Genomic DNA, 19,213 nt, shown 5'->3' with positions numbered 1-19,213 from the left:
TCTTTCAACTGGGAGCAGTCTTCAAAGGGGAGCGCCGTCTTTTTTGTCAGTTTTGCGACCGGAACATCAACTTTGGGGATTATACGCCAAAAAGAGGAATCCTCCGCCGTAAAAGAGTCTCTCTCTGAAATCTTTTTGGATGATGGACCCTCGTGTGGGTTTGCGCCACTCATCCAAGATCATATTTCGCAGGTTTTCGTTAACTGGGAAGCACTTCTTGTAGCGGGTTTTGATGCCCCCAAACATTTCATCTTGCACTGATCTGACCTGCGGTGTATCAGTGAGCTCCATGGTGTTACGGACTGCGGAGATTAGTTCCTCCAGGTCCATGTTTGAGAAAAAGAACTTTTTATCCCATTCTAGTATGGGGGTTGACACTTCCGAGGAGTTGTCTGAAAACTTTCCCTTGGAATGTTCAGGTGAAGAGATCCCATTAGTTTCGGTGCGGGCCCTTTTCCGGGAGGGTCCCGGCTGGGCGTCGAGGGTTTGCTCTTTTAATGCCTGTACCTCGTCCCGCACCATTTCACGAATACCCTGTAATAGGTTGTGTTGCTCGTCTTTAACTATTTTTGAAGCATAGTCCGAGCATATGGGTCTCTTGGCGTTATCGTCCACTTTTTTTTGCGCATAACGCATACCTCTTGATCCTTTTTTTCTCCTGCTTAGTTTTTAATGCTTCCTCCTATAAGGAGAAGCTATTACTAATACCAGGTGTGAAAAACTTCATTACTCACAAAAAAATGTCCCCCATGTTTGTCCAAGTGGACTACTTACAGTTGGCACAATCTTATCCCCTTCAGCGCTACCCATATTCTTAGCCTGGAAGGAAAAAGCCGCCTAGGACATGAAGAGGGATCATTGTATTTGAATTTGGCGCATTTAAGCGCCCGCGCTACATCTGACGTCATCACGCACGACGCGGCGCCGCCCCATACCCGGAAGCCGGCCGCCGCTAGATGCCGGGGAGTAGGAGCGCAGAGCAGTCGCACCTGCCGCTCCTTCCCCACTGAAGATGCTGATCCTCCGGATGGAGTGAGGAAGCTGCCTCCCCTGGTCGGATACCCCGCGCCCCGGTGAGTAGCGCTCGCAGCTCCCCCTGCCTCCATCCTGAGCACGGAGAACTCCTCCTGTGTCCGTTTGGGACAGGAAGACACTGGAGTCAAGCGGTGGGAGGTGGCTTTTAAAGAACTCTTCCTTCCTGTCCCAAGGATCACAGGCGGAGCAACCTCCATGTGTGCTGTCATGATGGACGCTATGCAAAAGGAAATATTGATACACGCTAATAAAATGCGGGTGTTAGTTTAGCTGACGGGCCGACGGCAAGGCCACACCGAGTTCGTCAGAACCTACACTATCTCACTTACACTGGAAAAGAGACAAAGCTGCAATACCTGATAAAGTGCAGAGCAGGCACAATTGCTGCTAAGCAGATATAATCGCCATAAGGCCGGCACAATAGCCGTAGACCCTAACATTATGCAGCAAGCCAGACTATAAACCGGAGGAGCTAAGATGTCAGCCAGTGTGGCCCACTGTTGAGATACAGGGCAACCCACTGCTATGTCAGTGTGAGTTGTAATTTTGTATTGTGGGACGCACCCATCTATTGGCTGACTTCAGTGGTATTGTTCACATTGCAGATTAGGTTGTCTGCTAGGGTCTACGACCATTGTGCTGACCCTACGGCCATTGTGTCGGCCTTATGGCGATTGTGCCTGCTCTGCACTTTATCAGGTATTGCATTTTTAAACTACATTATATGGCTCAAAGTTCAGGGAGCCGGTGTCTACTTTCCCCCCAGCTCCCCGTTTCTGCACTGTGTCCCCCTGAAGTCCGTGCGTGCCAGCAGCGTGACTCTTTTCAGTCTGCTCTGTTCGTGCTCTCCCATAGCGATGAATGGGAAAGTGCATGCACTGAGTGGACCGAGAAGAGTCAGCCTGCTGGACAGTGCAGACTTCGGGGGACACAGCAGAGAATTCCATGCAGGAAAAAGTGTCATCCACGCTTGCTTGCAGAATAAAATATATAATCTTCCTTTATTTAGACATATTTAAAATTGCCAGGTATACACATCTCTGGACCAGACGCGTATCGGCTGCACAGAGCCTTCGTCAGATTATATATTTTATTCTGCAAGCAAGCGTGGATGACACTTTTTCCTGCATGGAATTCTCTGCTGTTTAAGCCCAGGACCGGGGCCAGGTGAAACCGCTTGAGCAAGCAGTGGATCGTGAGATATATGAAGTGCGCAAGCTGACAGCACAGCACACTATTTTCAAGTGTCTTTTTCTTCGGGGGACACAGCGCAAGAACAGGGTGCCTGGTGATTATAAAACACCCCTTCTTGGGCTCAGAGTTCACTGACCCCCATAATGTAGTTTATGAGGCTCAAAGGTCATAACAGGTTCTCTTTAAGCACTTTAACAGGAAAGATAGGCTTAAATTAACTTCTCATTGGTAATAAAAGACATGTGAGAAAATGACATTAGCGAGCGGCTTCCAAAATATCTGGGCTGCAGTATTCAATAGAACGAATGAGCCCAAATGCCATCATCTAAAGTGTTTATGAGACATTTGGTTAAACTGAATCCCCCCTTTATAACTGGTAACATACAAACAAGGAAATATGTTACTACTTCTAAAGATGGAGCTGACTAGGTACCTCTGTAAGACTCTCTGCTACTTGTCACCTTTAGAGTAGAGACAAGTTGGCCAAGATAGTGTCAGCATAGTGGTTGACTATTGTCTTACCTCTGATCATGCGGTTGGATTTTGCACTTGGAATATCGGCCCCACGTCCCTTTTTCTTTATGAGGGTCGTATCCACTGTCTTATCAAAGCAATAAATAGGATTTAAGGCTTGTAAGATACCTCTTGGCCCTTTGACATTACTAACACCATCTATAAACACGTTGCAACTAGACACACTGGCGTTCAAAGGTCCTTGGCCGTTGATTGGAGGTACTCCTGCCCTGCAGTCCATGTCTGCCCCTTCTACACGGCGCTCATAATACGCCTGGATGACACTAACGTTTGAAAAGTGCGATGGCTCCACGCCATTTGGGATTACGTTGAACTGGAGGGCTTTTGTGAAAACATGTGGGTTGGCATGGGCTCGCTGTTTCAATGCCAGCTTCATCAAGTCTTTTACTGGAGTCAGTTTATTGGGTGCAATCACATCCAGGGGAACAGACTGCAAAAGCCGGTTGGGGGAACTAAGCGGTTCAGGTGATTTGGTCTTTAAAAACATCCTTTACGCTGTTATTTTACTTCTTTTTGGGTTCTTCTTCTTGAATGCGGAAAAATATGTAGATTCATCAAAGTCTTCATTGCCAGGCTAGTCCATGTTACCCTAGGTAGAGAAGAGAAATACTCACACATGTGCAGAGCTAAAAGAAACAGCTTCTATGGGTGGGGGGGGGGGGGGGGGGTGAACAATTATGCGGATGGGGCATACAGATGTCATATAGGGGGTGTCCCCTGCTTGGGACCTCCAACTATACACCAGAGCAGAGACCTTTCGTGACACGTCTGTTTTAGCACTTGCATTCCCCCATAAAAATAACGCCTTTTGTTAGACCTGTGTTGTATCGTTCCTCTGTTATTCCTCCTGGAAATGTATAAGTAAATTGAAAACTGGACGTTAACAAAAATCTTCTCACAGTGGTGTGTCACAATAATCAGTTCGTATTGACAGTGGCAGATGGTACAGAGACAAGATATTAGTGTATCTTGACGCCACCTGAAGTTGAGGTGGAGTCAAGATACTGTGTGTTTGAAAGGGGGTTGCCGCCCCGTTTCTGATTGGCTGTTGGCACTCAAGTCATGTAGTCACCGGTGTCCGGCATGCATGGAGGAACCGCTGTATCCCCGTCCTGGCCCTCACAGCTCCTATAGGCAGCGGCGCTCTCACAATTGTGAACAGCAAAGTCCGGTCAGCAGCAGCGCTCATAGCTCCCGAAAGGCACCTAAAGCACGCCGTGCAGGAAGGAAACAGTGCCGGACTGAAGCGGGGACACCACTGACAGCGCTGCCGCCAGCTTGGGCTGTAGGGGGAACACAAGGGGGAAGCAACTTTGCCGTGAATGTAGGAGTGCCACTCGGGGACACCAGCAGGGACGACGACAGTTACACCGCTACCGGATGCTGTGGCTGGGGAGGGAGCGGCAGTGCGATACTATACTGCCGGTGGAGGGTGAGTGACACTGCAGCGGGGACTCCACTCAATGCGCTTCCGAATGCTTCGGCCACAGGGGGAGCGGCAGCGGGGCCAGGAAAGAGCAACGTGCCGTCTCTTATTATTTATGTCAGGGATGGAGGGTTAGGGTGAGGGGTCAGTGTAACAGTTAGGCTTATATGAAATGTTAACTGACCCCTCACCCTAACCCTCCCTCCCTGACATAAATCAAAAATCACGACACGCTGCTTTCTCCCTCCACAGCTGTGCTTAGTGGGCTGAAAGGACCTGCAGCCCATCCAGCTCTGCAGCCAATCAGCATCAGGGCAGCTTCCTGGTGGCATCAAGATACACTAATACCCAGGGACAAGGGGAATGGAAATGCCCAATAGTCAATTTTTTTTAATACATTTCCAACAGGAATAACAGAGGGATGGCACAAAAATTGTAGTTTATGGGAAACCTACATAAAACAGTTATTGCTATTATATGGTGGGCTTGGTGGGGCTATAAGACAGCGATTTTCTTCTATGTACGAAAGTGTGAGGGTGCCTTCACCCCGAGGCATATTTGCTGCTAGCTTTCCACTATGGACGAAAAGCAGCAAATAAGTAGTAAATTAGAATCCAATGCATCAGATCACAGCGCATATCTGCTGGCCGTGAAAACGGACGGGCGATATGCGCTCATGTGGAAGAAGCCTAAGTCAGATGTTCCTATGGTTACTGAAGTAGCTCTAAGCATTTCATCATTTTTTTAGCTTTTGAGAAATACATCAAGTTTAGATAAAGATTTAGGCCGGCTGCACACGACCGGGTCGGATTCTGCATGTGGGATCCTGCAGCGGAATCAGACCTGATGCCCGGCCGGTGAGCTCTGCGTACCTGTCCGGAAGCTTTTTCCGCCATAATAATTGTGGAAGAGCCGCAGGACAGACGGCTTGTATTGACTTGAATGGAAGCCGTCCGCACGGAATCCAGCTCAAAATAGAGCATGGTGCGATTTTTCCCCCGCAAGCGCAAGCGGAAAATCGCAATTGATTTTTGCTTGTGGGCATGGAAACTCGTTTTCACATTGCATGCTATAGCAGCTATTCGCTGCGGAATCCAGAGGCGGACTCCCACTCCGGATTTTGCAATGCAAATCCGGCCGTGTGCAGGCGACCTAAATATTTACAGTGTTCACCTTTATTTTTCAAGTCTTCTGAAGTTCACCCTATCAGCTTCTGGGCCATATCCTGACCGATGACCTCCCATTCTGGCCCAATCAGTGCTTAGCACAATTTCTGTGTATTTGTTTGTCCATCCGCTTGTTGAGGATTGACCACAGCGGGATTCAGATCTGTCAAGTTTTCTGGTCATGGACCCAAAATGTCAATAGTTTGGCCACCGAACAACCTGGTTATCATGTTTGCCTTGTGACACGGGGCTCCATCATGCTGGAAGAAGCATTGTGCATCCCCAATTTGCTCTTGGATCAAAAAAACAGAGACTGGATCACACTGACAGAAAGATTGCATTTTTATGTGAGTGCGCTGCAAGTTTTTCTGCCTCCCATAGGAAATAATTATCAGAATCGCCCAAAAATCGGCCTGACTGTGATTTCTCTACCTCTCAGCAAAGCGACAAAAATCGCCCATGTAACTACCCCCATTTAAAACAAAGTGTTCTTTTCCCGTGCGACTTCTGCGCATCTCGCAGCGCACACATCGTACGTGGACATCGCCGTGTAAATACACACTTTTCAGATTGAAGTGTGTATACATTTTTTGGGCCACCCTGTATAGTGATCACAGAGCACGTGACACGGTTGTCGCATCCTGCCGCCGCGCATTTGAAATGTTAAATCTCTAAGGCCGGCTTCACACGGGCGTATTTCTGCGCAAAAAAAGTTGTTGCGAAATACAAAAATAGAATAGAATCTATTGATTTTTAATTTGTTGATTGTCATTTCTGTATTCTCTGCACGCATTTCGCACGTTCTATCTTTCTGTGTATTTGTGCACCAAAGATCTCCATAGAAGTCATTGGGGGAGGTAGGGAAACGCGCACGCAATATGCAAGGAAATGCGTGAAACACTGCGTAATTGTGTTGGAGAATGTACTCATCTGGAACTAGTCAGTCATTTCAATTGATGCGTTTGTTTGATGTGCGCAAATCAAAACGCCTTGCAGGCAGAGGAAGCACAGTAAAATACGCCGACATGCACGTAAAAAAGCCTGGTGTACAGCGCAAAAAAACTGCGCTAAGGTGCGTTTAATCGTACTTACACCCATGTGAAGTCGGCCTTAGAGAGCGAAGCCCCAATCGCCATACGGAAAAAAAACAGCACAAATCCGGTAATCTAATCCCTCAACCAGGATGTACCAGAAATAGACGGAGACCCCCGTTCACAATCTGCAGACCACCCTCGTCTAGGAGCGCCAACGACGGCAGCGCAGGCGAGTTACGGAAATATGGCCACCATTACAGCGCAGTGGTTGTCACCCAACTTCTTCTGGACTCCTCAGCCGGTATTGCTGCACATCAACCACAACTCCCAGGAAGCAGGCGTATGTGTATTTCGGTCCGTGAACACGCAGTGTATCCCCAGGCAGAAATACACCGCCGTCTGGCGTTTTTTGCCTATCGTCAGCACGTGAAAGAAACAAAAACATGAAATCCGATCAATTTTGTGCGTAAATTTTCAGTGTATTGACGCACACGCTTTTATTTCAACTGGCTATTAGGCCGGCTCACACGACCGTATGGGAGTTACGTGGGATACGTCCGTCTGTGTGATATGCAGTAACTGGCAGGCAATCAAATACACCGCATTACGCAGTCCTGCTCAAATTAGCGTGTCGGAATGGTGTAATCCACGAAAGCAAAATAGAACACAGCACGCTTTATTTTGCCACATATATACACACGACTCCATACGCAATTCCGGTCATACGCATCATCGCTAGGCAACAGAAATAAACAAAACAACAGCAGGTAACTGCATACGACCGCGGTCACACACCGTACAATTTGTCTGCCGTACGCAGGGTCAGAACCGTAAGATTAGCGGAAGCCCCCTGGCGGTTTACACTTTACAGCCGTGCGACCCTAATAGGACATGCTGCGTTTTTTTGCGTCACACGACCAAAAAATACGCAACTGTGAATGAACCCACTGAAATCAATAGACGGCGTATTTGTGAAGACCGCTACAAAAGATGGCGGGCAACCATATCGTTAACCCCCAGCTTCCCCACAGACATAGTAACACTTGTCACTGCTGTGTATGGGGCAGCGCAATGGCTGCACACTTTCATTAGCACGCAAAAAACTCCCAGCTGTAGGAAACCAGCTTGTTCTAAAGAAGACGAGGTTCTGCAGCAGCAGCTGCTGCAACCCCCCCACAGGCCTGGTACGGCCTCCCTCAGACCCACTCACCGTTCCCGCCTGTTCCTTTCAAACAGCCGTTATCAGGCACCTCCGGCCCTGTTATCCCGCCCTACATTGGTTCTCACACAATCACGTCACATTCGTCCCGGCCGGAAGGAATCCGTCCTCCAAACCCTGTCACGGTGACCTTTGGCGCCATAGAAACAGCCAGCCGCCATGTTGGAAGTGGGCAAAACACACCTGACAGCCGGTTTACCTTCACCTGCAAGTCGAAAGACATTAAACCAGAACTTGTTTCCCACCTATCATACTCCCCTGCTTTACTGGGCTTTCCGGGCGACTGTCCGTGTTCGACGGGAAGTCCGTTTAGTAGGCGGTTTGCCCGAAACAAAAATGTCCGCGGCCGTCCCACCTCTCTGTGTGAGGAAGCGAAAGGAGAAAAGTCTTCCTCTCTTCAAAAGGAGGAAAGAGCGGCGGTGCCGGGCCCCAGACACCGGGGAGTGAAGCCTGTCACCCGCTGGAGGCGAATTCTCAGTGTCCCTTGAAGGCGGATATTAGTCGTACATGTTGGTTGTCTGTGGGACAATATGGACGAGTGACAGCTGCTACATGTAGGTGGGCTCAGGGCAGGATATGGGGGTGTATATGAAGTATATGGAGGTGTTACAGTATATGTTTCTTTCCCAGGTTGCTTTCTTCTTGTGATTGTGTCCCTCCTGGACTTGGTAGGTGGATTCAGGATGTGTAATGTAGGCTGCTGACACCTACAGACCAGCAGGATTTTCAGGTACGATCTACTGTATATAGGGGTGATTATGTGTATAACCTGTCACCTGATCCATACTGCCCAAACTACAAGTAGCACAACGCCCGGACAGGTATGCCCGCTGTGCCCGGTATATGTGTTATTGCATCATCCCAGGAAGATCGCCCCAGGGGTAAGGCCCAAATAACTTTTGCACATTTGTTCATTACTAGAATGTATATAAAAATCACAATTTTCAGACTCATCAGGTCTAGAGATAGAAGGGGTCGGGGTCAGCCTTCCGAAGGTCACTGAGAACCATCCTTTTGGATAATTCATGTCTTGGAAACTATTGTTCGTAGGAAGATGTGCCAAGCGGCATTCTCTTCAGAATATATTCTTTTATAACCTATTTTTCCTAACCCTGTAATTTCAATACAAGGTAAAGTAAAATTGAAAAAAAAGTAAAAAAAGTTTTTGGAACTCGGCCACAACCAGAGAGAAAGCTGAAAAAAAAAAATACGTATGTGTTTCTTACCATGAAACTTCAAAAAGGTATTCTTCATAGCTTCTGAAAGGTCAAGAATTTTTTCTCAGAAATTACAAAGAACACCTTCTTCCTAAAATTTTGTGGTAAGAAACTTCAATGTATGGAATATGTATGTTTTTATAATAAAAATGTATACATATATTGTGTGTGCTTCTATTATGTTTTTTTTCAGCTTTCTTTCGAGTGTCCCAGTTGCATGTAATAAAATATATAAATGAAAATGACATCTTTGTTCCAATTATACTTCAACTTGTATTGAAATTTAGGCCCCCTGTCTATGGGCGGTAAATTGCTGGCTAATCACGCCGTCTGAAGCTTTCCATAGCGTTGCTATGGAAAGCGCTGGCCCTGTGTCCACAAGCAGAGAATCATTGCGATTCTCCGCTCGCCGACAGCAATTCGCAGCATGCTGCGAATTGCCGCGACTCTCCATGGTCAGCCTATCTATCAGGTAGGTTGACCAGCGGAGATCCGTTTCCCGGGCGGCGGCGATCTGCCTTAGGCCGCCTGCACACGGGCGGAAATCCCGCCGCGGGATTTCCGCCACTGAAAGTTTGCATAGGAGTGCATTACAATACGCGCTCCTATGCAGACGGCCGCGGTTTGGCCGCGCGAAATGTTGCGCGGCAAACAAACCGCGACATGTCCTATTTTTGTGCGGGGCACGCACTCACCCGGTCTGCGCATGCGCCGGCTGCGCCGCAGCCGGCACATGAAAGAGCTGGGGCCGCCAGGCGCGGGAGAGTACGCGCTCGTCCCTGCAGGCTCTCGGGTCGGGTCCCGCGGCGAGAATTCTCGCTGCCGGATCTGACCCGCTCGTGTGCAGGCGGCCTTAGTGTTGGGTAAAACATGTTAAAAATCGCCATGTTGTTATAAAGAGAATGACACATTGCACATCTTCCTACACCAAAGTTTCCAAGATATGAATTATCGAAAATTATGGTTTTCAGTAAGCTTCAAAAAATTACCCCCCGCCCTGTATTTCTTGCCCCCCATTACGCAATGAATCTGAAAATTGAGACTTTTATATAATACATTCTAGTAACAAACAAATAGGCAAAGTTTTGTAAAAAAATTGGACCTGGTTGGGTGATGTGTCCTGGAATGACCCTATTCTGATAAGCTGCGACATTTCAGAAAAATGACACACCTTGAAGCTCCACTTGGAACGGAGCTCCGAGTCAGAGTTGTCTTGCGCTGACCTTGTCCCCCCCAGCAGCATGTTGACTGACAGGCTCCGTTCTAAGTTATACTTTAAAGTGGCGTTTATTTTGAAATCTTGCAGGTTTCAGAATGGGGTCATTCTAGCACAAATCGCCTTAGGGGTATCACCCAACCATGTCCAATTTTAATTGATTATTTTTTTTTTTAACAAAACTTTGCCCATTTGTTCGTAGCTAGAATGTATATAAAACTCTAAAAAGATCTTATTGTTGAACTGATCCCTTCTCAGCTTGATAACTTTAAAACTCTACTGATCGGTCTTCTCTACGCTCTACTCTTCCGTCTCCAAACCATCTTGAATGTCGCAGTCGTTACGCCAATGCCACCACCCTGTGCCAGTCACTGCACTGGTTGCCCATTACATATAGAATACAATTTAAACTTATCACTCTCATCCATAAAGCTCTCCACAATGCTGCACCACCCTATATCTCTTATCTCTGTCTACCACCCTACCCGTGCTCTCAGCTCTGCTAATGGCCTTACACGGGATGATTATTGCGCAAAATTAATTCGAACAAATGAAAATGCGCGATAATTGTCACGTCTAAATGCAAAGCCATCATTATTTGTCACTCAGTTTCAACCTGCATAAAAATCATCGCTGGTTCATTCCCTTCTCGAAGCGCTGAGCGAGAAATGAGCGATTCTCAGCGATGATCTTCCTGTCTAAACATTCTGCACAAGCGCAAACTACTAGTAGTGACGGCACCCACTTGCGCAGAACATTTAGTCGACAGTCGTCCCGTGTAAATGGGGCATTAAGGTGCTTTTACACGGGATCACTTGTTAAGCACAGATGCCCAACAGGTCGTCTCAGCGATAATCGTTCCTGGGCTTTTTACATAGGAACAATTATCGCTAGTTAATGAAGGCAGACCAGGGATCATGCCTCCCCACTTCCATTCACAATAAACGGGCAGTCGTTCATAAGTGAACGACTGCTTGTTTGAATGATGGATCGGCCCGTGCAGTTTTCTGTATGCTGAACAATGAACAAAAAGCTAAAGAATTCTCATTCGTCATTCAGTTGGGACATGCATTTACCTTGAATGATATTCATTCAGATTGTCACTGGATTGTAAGAATCCAAATGCTTATCAGCCCATAGAAAAGCACTTTAAGTTCCTCTTTCATCTAAACCTCATATTTATTTCTCCAAGACTTTTCCTAAGCTGCACCAGTTCCCTAGAGTGCGCTACCTTAGACAATCCAGTTAATTCCCAACGCCCACAGTTTTAAGCATGCCCTAAAAACACATTATGTAGGAAAGCCTATCACATTCCCTAATCCAACTCTACTCCATTTACCCATCTTTTACATTCCCCCTCAGAACCTGACCCGTTTATCCCACTGCACCCCATACACAGTGTCCTTCATATCTGTATATACACAGATAGCGGCTGGTAATCGGATCATACAGCTTTATGAATACTACCCTATTTATATAAAAGACGGCGGCACCATTGTACAGATCAAGTACTTGTACCCTTTGTGTCACCCCTATGTCTACAGACTGTAAGCTCCTGCAAGCAGGGTCATCACTCCTATTGGTCTAATACTGTATGTAATGTCTTATTTGTCTATGTTCCCTCTTACTTGTACAGTGCAGCGGAATATGTTGGCGCTATATAAAGATTACTATAATCGCAGTAAAATTCTCAGTTTAATTCATTATCGGTACCAGAATACCTAATATCTCTTTTATTCATCCTAAAATACAGATCTGATTTTAGAGCATCCTATGTTGCAAGATGCCAGTGATTCAGTGGTTGCAGTTGCCGCAGGAAGTCCTCCTGCATATATTTACGTACCTGTCTCCGGCTGAAAAGGCCAATGTACGGGCCACGTGCTCTTATCTCCGGACACTCGTTGACCATCCCTCCCTATGGAGAAACAGTGTCATTGTATTCAAAAGCATAGGGATTTTTAACGCGCGGTTTTGGGACACTCTTCAAAGCAGGAAAATCTCTTCGGTGGAGGTGACCAGGGTGACTTTGAAACAGTTCAAGAAGATGACCAGCTCCTTGCCGGATCTGACAAGTGTCACCATGGACTCCTGTTTGAAAGGCGAGATCCTTCAGGGTTTGAGGCCGCTTGTTAATCTCCAACGGCTGCATTTAACAGACTGCTCCAACGTGACCGATCAAGACATATTCTCCGAGATCGCCCTCTTCCAGCAGCTGACGCATCTATCTTTATGCGGAGTGTCTTTCTCAGGGGTTCTGCCGTTAACCAGCATCATCTTGCTGAAGAACTTATATTCTCTTTCGTTACATTCGAAGGAAGGCACTGTGCCCGAAAGGGCGCTCCAGTATATTTTATTTAGGCTTCCAAAACTACGGGAGCTTTCCCTCGCAGTCGGTAACATGAATAAGTGGAAGTTGTCTCTTTGCTTCAATGTTCCTGATAATTTTGTTTCTACGGCAGAGGGTGAGTGAACCAACCTGGATTTAACAGATTACTTTGTGTGATATAAACCTTATTTCTGTTTTGTGCTCGGCAGTGTAATCAATAGCCGGGGGGCTTGTATTGGTTGCCACTGCTACATCGATGGTCCTATATATTCAGCACCTGAATGCCTGAAATGCTGGCATGCTGGACTATCAGAATGCTATCTTTGCTGATTGTCCAGTACTCCGTTCAACTGTACATCTAGCACTGCCCACACTACTGGCATGGGTTCCGTCTATGGAAATGTCAGCCGTGATACTGTTATAGATCCGTTTGAGTACCATTGATGGACCCCGTTGACTTTAATGTGGTTCCAGGATTTTTGACTGTATGATCACTGCAGCCTGTACCAGAACTGCCAACGGGGGCCTTGGCCATTAAGAATTAAAATGCACATCTGTATTTTGGGCCCCTGCAAGAGTTTTTCAGGACTTGAGGACATCAAACGCCACTTATTTTTTTTTGCAGTCCTGAAAAGGGACTCTGTCACAGCAGAACAGCACCATAAACTAAATTACATCCCCCATCGCCTTCCCGAACAGCACTGTATTTTTTTTTTTATTAGAGCAATCTGAAAAAAAAAACGCACAAAAAAAAAACAAAACAGATTTTCAGGGAACGGAGGAGAGTATAAAAATATGTTCACCGGATCCCCATAGTTAATTTGCTGCTGCGTTTTACCAGTCCCTTGAAGCTCTTCCCTATTCATTTGGGTGGGGCTGAGTAGCACTACCAGACATAATGGCCCTGTAATATATACTCCCAAGAGCTGCCATAATAAGGTCTTCTAATTTAAAATTTTTTTTTTTTTTATATAATCTATATTTTTTTTCCTCTTAACCCAGAGCAACCATGTATATCCCGATTACAGCTTCACAAACTGGAACTGATGAATTCTGGCAGCGCCAGTTTATCCAACAACGCGTTCGATCAGCTGTCCACTCTGAAGAGTGTATGTTTGCGGCATTACAAGTATCTCCAGCATGAAGAATTCATCGAGACCTTGCTTACGAAACTGCCTCAACTCACGGAGCTCCGGATCGAATGTAAGTCTTCCCTTCGGATGCGTTTTATGTAACAAGTCTCTCCTTTCGTTTAAAAAAATAAATTAATTAAAAAGTAAGCGTTAATTTCCTCATTTCCCTGTCACTTCTCTTCCTTTCACCCCACTTTGTCTTCTCGTGTCCTCCCTGTGCCTCCAGGGTTGGAACCTTCTGTTACCTCCTCCATGGGGTGAGAACTAGATTTTACCTGGAACCTCAATGACTGTTAATCCTTGACAAGGGGAAAGTAGTCCCAGTGGCAGAGCTCTCCCTCTTTGCTATCAGGTGCGGGACAGTGTTTTTTTTGTTCCTTTCGTTTTTATATTTTTATTTGGGTGCATGTCGGCATACCACTGATAACAACATTGGGGATGAATGATGGCATTTTTATTTTCTTTTAATTTACATTTTTTTTTCTTTTTTTTTTTTAACTTATTTAAGTCCCTCTTGTTGCTCTATCCACATATTTTAGGTCTATGGTGGTCGTATAGATGGAATAATATTTATATATTTTGTTTTCCTCTTGCCGTACAGATGTGATTTATATTATGTTCACCAATCTGATGTAGTTCTTTTTGTTTGCCAGGGGCTTCACCATTTGTGCCAATTATGAGTCCAATATGTTCTAAATTAGAAAAGTTGAGCGTAGTAGGGACTAAAATTTCCAACGCGACACTCAGCTGGATCTCCAAAAGTGCCGTCCAGCTGAAGTGCCTCAACTTGAATTTTTCTTATGGATATGATGAAGAGATGGTGAAAAGCTTTCCACGGTTATTTCCGCATCTGCAAAACCTCTACCTCAGGTAATCCGGGTGGCTTTATGAATGGAAAACTATTTTAAAATGCCAGATGGCTCAGTTCCGTAATTTTCATGGGCACATTTTTGCACCTCTGTTATGGACGAGTGCCTAGCCCGATCACGGGTCTACTGACCCAAACTCACGTTGTCATTCATTCCCATGAGGCTGTGAGTTTGCGTCATTAGAGCTGCTATCGGCCCTAGCACTCCCCATATAATAGGCTCATGTGAATGTGACTTTACATGGAGGGTCATTCATTAGAATAGCTAGCGTGTAATATTACATTTACTGCAGGAAATGTCTAACGAGCTGCAGCTTTATCCAATGTTAGCATATTACCAGGGGTTTATGAAGCTGGATCTGCATCAATCGGCATGCTGGCTTCAATTTTGAAAGGACTAACTTGAGCAATTGTGATGGAAGAAATTGCTTTTTAGGTCCCTTGTACTTTAAGCTCTTCGCCCTAAAGTGCGTACATGTACGATCTCTGGTTGCAGGGTTTGTAGAGAGCGGCATTGGGAGCAGATCCCACTTCATACACTGCGGGTGCTGGCTGTCTTTGACAGCTAACACCTGCCCCACAATCGGCACTCATACTGATCGCAGCTGTTAAGCCTTTAAATTCTCAAGTTGGTTTTCGGGGGTCCAAAACTAATACAATGCTGGAAGAAATAGCTTATAGTGAAGTATTGCAATATATGATATTAAGCCATCAAACAATTGTAAGCTCAAGTCTCATATGAGGACTAATAAATGGGGAAAAAGTTTATTAATGTAAAAAAATAAAGGACACAAAGGTTTTTTTTTTTTTTTTTAGTTTCCCATATTTATTTAAAAAAAAACAAAAACATCCTGAACTCGTCCTGAAAAAAAACAAGCCCTCCGATAGCTGTGTCAACAGAAAAATAAAAGTTATGATTTTTTTTTTTCTTTGTGAAAGTGCGGAGGAAAAACCAAAGATAGGGGGATAAGGCTGTGTCCTTAGGCCTCATGTCCATGGGCAAAAGAAGAATTAAAATCCGCAGCGGATTTTAACTCTTCTCCTGCCCGCGGATCCGCATCCCATAGGGATGCATTGATCACCCGCGGGTAGATAAATACCCGCGGATGGTCAATAAAAGTGATTTTTTTTTTTTAAAAATGGAGCATGAAAAAATCTGGACCATGCTCCATATTCGTGCGGGTCTCCCGCGGGCTTCTATTGAAGCCTATGGAAGCCGTCCGGATCTACGGGAGACAAAAATCGGAATTTACTCACCCGCTTCGGATCTTCCCTTCGCCACGGCTTCATCTTCTCTCCGTCGCGGCCGGATCTTTTTTCTTCGGGCCGGCGCATGCGCAGGGCACGCATCCGCCGAGCCGAAGAAAGAAGATCCGGCCGCGACGGAGAGAAGATGAAGCCGCGGCGAAGGGAAGATCCGGAGCGGGCGAGAGGTGAGTTAATTCTTATTTTCAGCGCTCATGTCCGCGGGGCAGGAGGGACCCGCTACGGATTCTCTATGGAGAATCCGTAGCGGGCTAGATTTTCCCCGTGGACATGAGGCCTTAAGGGCTCATTCACATGGCCATATTTACGTCAAGTGATATGCAGAAAATGGAACCCGTTGATTTCAACGGGTTCATTTACAAATGCGTATTTTCACGTGACTTTCGGTCACATGAAAAAATATGCAGCATGCCCGGTTTTGGTGCGTATTATGGCCTGAAATAGGCCATTGAAATCAATGGACCTACATAAATATGTAGTGAATATACAAAAAACCTGTGTATTCCCTGTGTATCTGCGCATCTAATCTATTGGCCCTTCTGTGTTTTGTTTGTATTTTTTTTCTTTAATTTTTTTTTTGTGTGTGCGTAAATACGCTGCATATTTATGTGCACGTAAGGGCTGAAATATGCAGGGAATATGCGGTTTTCAGTTGTGTTAATACACTGCGTGTTACGTGACTGATAACTGCATATGTCTGTGTTAACGAGCCCTAAGGATAAAAGGTGTTGCGTTTAAATGATGCACTATGCACTTTCATTTGGAATAATGGCGCCCCCTGGTGTTCTTTTGATTTCTTTTTTTTTTTTTTTTAGAGCATCCAGCTAATGTATCTAGTCTCCGCTGGTTGCTGGGACTGATCTACTGAGCACATGTCTCTACTGGAACTTGACACATCAGTTAGACCCCATTTACACTGAAAGATGACCGCCCCAAAATTGCTCAAGCGACCGTTTGAGTGGCAGTTTTGAGTGATCACCTTTGCATGGTCTTTAGTAGCTAATTAGCTACTAAAGAGCTTTGCAGGTGGAGCGGGAAACTGCTGCTATTGCTCGGCGAACAATACAGCTGTTTTGCATAAGCAAACAGCTGCGTTGTTCTCCGCGCTTACAGCTTGCGTCCTGCTGTGAACTACCAGAGGGACCTGGGCTGTAAGAATCTTATCAGCGCTGACGACTGTGATAACAGCCTGCACCGCTGATAGGAGTTCATGGCTCAATTCTAGAAAACTAGAATTGAGCGAGGAATGAATCGTGCACGAAAACTGCACAATGTCTGCATTTAGATGCAACGGTTATCGCTCAAAAGATGGCTTTGAGTGAATTTTGAGCGAGAATCGTTGTGTCTAAATGGGCCTTAAGATGTTATGAGAGGGAATCAAAAGAACAGCAGGGGGCACCATAACAAAAGGAAACCGTAATATCTATAGACAGGATAATTAAAATATATATATTCTAGTTGATTTATTATATTACAAAATGATTAATTTTATACATTTTTAATTAAAAAAATATTTTTTTTTTCCTTTTTAGTAACAACAGGTTGAATGAAGAGGCGCTGGTTGTTTTAGCCAACTTGTACTCTTTGCGTGTTCTTGATATTTCCAACAACCTGCATCTGAACCCTGAAGCCATCCTTGCCTTTAGAAGAATCACATCTAACAGAATTGGCTTAATCCTTGAGAGACCCATTGAAAGTGTAAAGTACTGCTGTTGGTGAAATGGACTTTGAAGGTTAATCAGGAGACCTGTTGCTTTCTGGAACGTTCCACGCCACTTCACTCTGCTGCAAGAAACACAGGAGACGTTTGGGAAATTTTTATTTATAAAGAAGACTGATTTTTGAATTTCTTAATTTATTTTCTAAGCTTGTTGAAAAGTTGTAGACAAAAAAAAAATTGAAGTTTTTCATTAAATACTCAAGATATAAAATAAAATTTGCATATTAAAAATGTAGATTATTCTCCAAACAGTAATTTCTCAGCAGAAAAAAAAGCAGTGAATTATAATTGGCTCCATATTATTTCTCTAATATATTCACATTATTTTCGTCTTGGACTGAAATATTCGAGGTTTTGTATTATAGAATTTTTTTAATGACTTTTGAATGTTTAAAGGGTTGTCCAGTTACAAAGTGATATTTTAAAATTGGGTCCAAATGAGTTAAAACAAGTGGTATTTACCTGTCTTCATCCCTGACTATCTAGCGCTGCAACTCTGTGATGCTCCCAACCTACGTTGGAAGTAGAAGTCAGGTGACCGCTGACTACCAATCAGAGGCTGCAGCATCATCGCTGATTCTCCTGACATCGGCGCTCCCATCCTAGGGTGCCATGATGCAAGGAGTTGGAAGCAATGATGCATCTGCTTCTGATTGGCAGGCAGTGCTCACATGACTTGCACAGTCAACACTGAGCGGGAGCATCGCGGGGCTGCAGCCCTGGATCGCTTAGGCTGAAGATAGACAAGTATCATTTGTTCTATTATTTTAACTCAATTGAATAGGCGTGGGCAATTTGTCAGAAATCCCCCCAAACCCCCTCCATGATGTTAATCTCTATTTTCCTTACATTAGCGCGTTGGAATTACATGGTACGTAAGTGCAAAAAAAGAACGCAGCATGTTCTATTTTGCCACTTATATGAACGATAAAGAACATTGTTTTCTATGGTTGCATATGTACATGCGCCCATACGCAATTATATTACTTAAATATAAACAAAAAAACGGACTGCGCATGACAGCGAGCGTGAGATACGCTGTCATGCGCAGTAAATCTCGCTGCCCCACTCGGCAGTCCACCGGACAACTGCCTTGTCTGCAGCGGTAAAACACTGCATGACACATGCAGTGTATTACACTCATGACCATGTGAGCCAGGCCTAATTCTGATATTGCTACTTATTAAGGAACTGCAGTGTATGTTCCCCTTATGTAAACGAATGGGATATGAACTGTATAAGGGGTTCCACACCCCGCAGTCATCCCAGCTCCATGTACTATACACAGTCTCCAAATATTGTCCTTCCCCAGTCACCACCATCCCCGGTGTGCTGCACGCTCTATTTCCCATCAATAGCCGCACCCTCTTTGGGCAGGGTTAAGCTCGATTTCATGTTTTTGATAAAAGTTATAATTACCTCGGCAAAATGAATTTTATTAATTGCCCAGCCCTAAATTTGGATCTAATTTTCAAACGTCCCTTTGTAACTGGACAACCCCTTCAAGTGCCTAGTACAAGCAAAAACTGATGAGACTGAATCACAGAGGTAGTTTCTACCCCGATCACTAATTATACACTGGATGTGAATATCTTAAGTTTACTCAATAATAAAGATATTTCTTAGTTCAAACGTAACCCGGAGAGTCACCTTTTGAAGATTGTTTTACAGTTTGTACAACCATAAAAAGTTGCGTAGCTTTTATGTTACATATTCTGATCTTGGGTTACATTGTGTGTTATACTCCAGAGCTGTACTTCTAATTCTTCTGGCAGGTACTAGAATCAGTTGGCGGTCTGATAGTAGACACGCTCCCTAACAGTTGAGCTGGTACGTGTAATGGAGTTGTCGGCTGCACT

The 19,213-nt window shown here is 45.1% G+C and overlaps 2 protein-coding genes across 3 annotated transcripts in view; one reads left to right on the top strand and one right to left on the bottom strand.

Moving 5' to 3' along the window:
* The window catches only part of MIS18BP1 (MIS18 binding protein 1), a 65,340-nt gene extending 57,616 nt beyond the window's left edge, over positions 1–7,724 (bottom strand). The window contains exons 1-2 of the mRNA XM_066608095.1: positions 7,600–7,724; positions 2,752–3,352 (exon numbers count right to left, since the gene is read on the bottom strand). Of these exons, the coding sequence (XP_066464192.1) occupies positions 2,752–3,250 (499 nt within the window). The 5' untranslated portion in view covers positions 3,251–3,352; positions 7,600–7,724. The remainder of the gene's footprint in view (positions 1–2,751; positions 3,353–7,599) is intronic.
* Positions 7,725–7,960: 236 nt separating this feature from the next.
* Positions 7,961–18,991, top strand: LOC136632857 (uncharacterized). Of its 2 annotated transcripts, none has more exons than XM_066608093.1 (6): positions 7,961–8,162; positions 8,239–8,338; positions 11,795–12,503; positions 13,370–13,570; positions 14,154–14,370; positions 17,167–18,991. In XM_066608093.1, exons 3-6 carry the CDS (start codon positions 11,825–11,827, stop codon positions 17,351–17,353), a joined length of 1,284 nt encoding a protein of 427 aa, XP_066464190.1. In that variant the 5' UTR covers positions 7,961–8,162; positions 8,239–8,338; positions 11,795–11,824; the 3' UTR covers positions 17,354–18,991. The 2 variants fall into 2 exon arrangements, with proteins under 2 accessions (XP_066464190.1, XP_066464191.1); XM_066608094.1 differs by having other exon boundaries at positions 7,961–8,166.
* The last annotated feature ends 222 nt before the right edge of the window (positions 18,992–19,213 follow it).

The sequence above is a fragment of the Eleutherodactylus coqui genome, chromosome 6 (genome assembly GCF_035609145.1).
Source record: "Eleutherodactylus coqui strain aEleCoq1 chromosome 6, aEleCoq1.hap1, whole genome shotgun sequence".
Classification (NCBI taxonomy): Eukaryota; Metazoa; Chordata; class Amphibia; order Anura; family Eleutherodactylidae; genus Eleutherodactylus; species Eleutherodactylus coqui.
The sequence above is the reverse complement of the archived record's forward strand: the minus strand, read 5'-3'. Positions and strand labels throughout refer to the sequence as shown.

What these genes read in the sequence shown, in the direction of transcription:
- LOC136632857 (XM_066608093.1), top strand. Translation starts at nt 11,825, where the DNA reads ATGCCAGTGATTCAGTGGTTGCAGTTGCCGCAGGAAGTCCTCCTGCAT. An exon ending in CACGGAGCTCCGGATCGAAT is followed by an intron (nt 13,571 to 14,153) that starts GTAAGTCTTCCC and finishes TTTGTTTGCCAG; the next exon opens with GGGCTTCACCATTTGTGCCA. An exon ending in CTGCAAAACCTCTACCTCAG is followed by an intron (nt 14,371 to 17,166) that starts GTAATCCGGGTG and finishes TTTCCTTTTTAG; the next exon opens with TAACAACAGGTTGAATGAAG.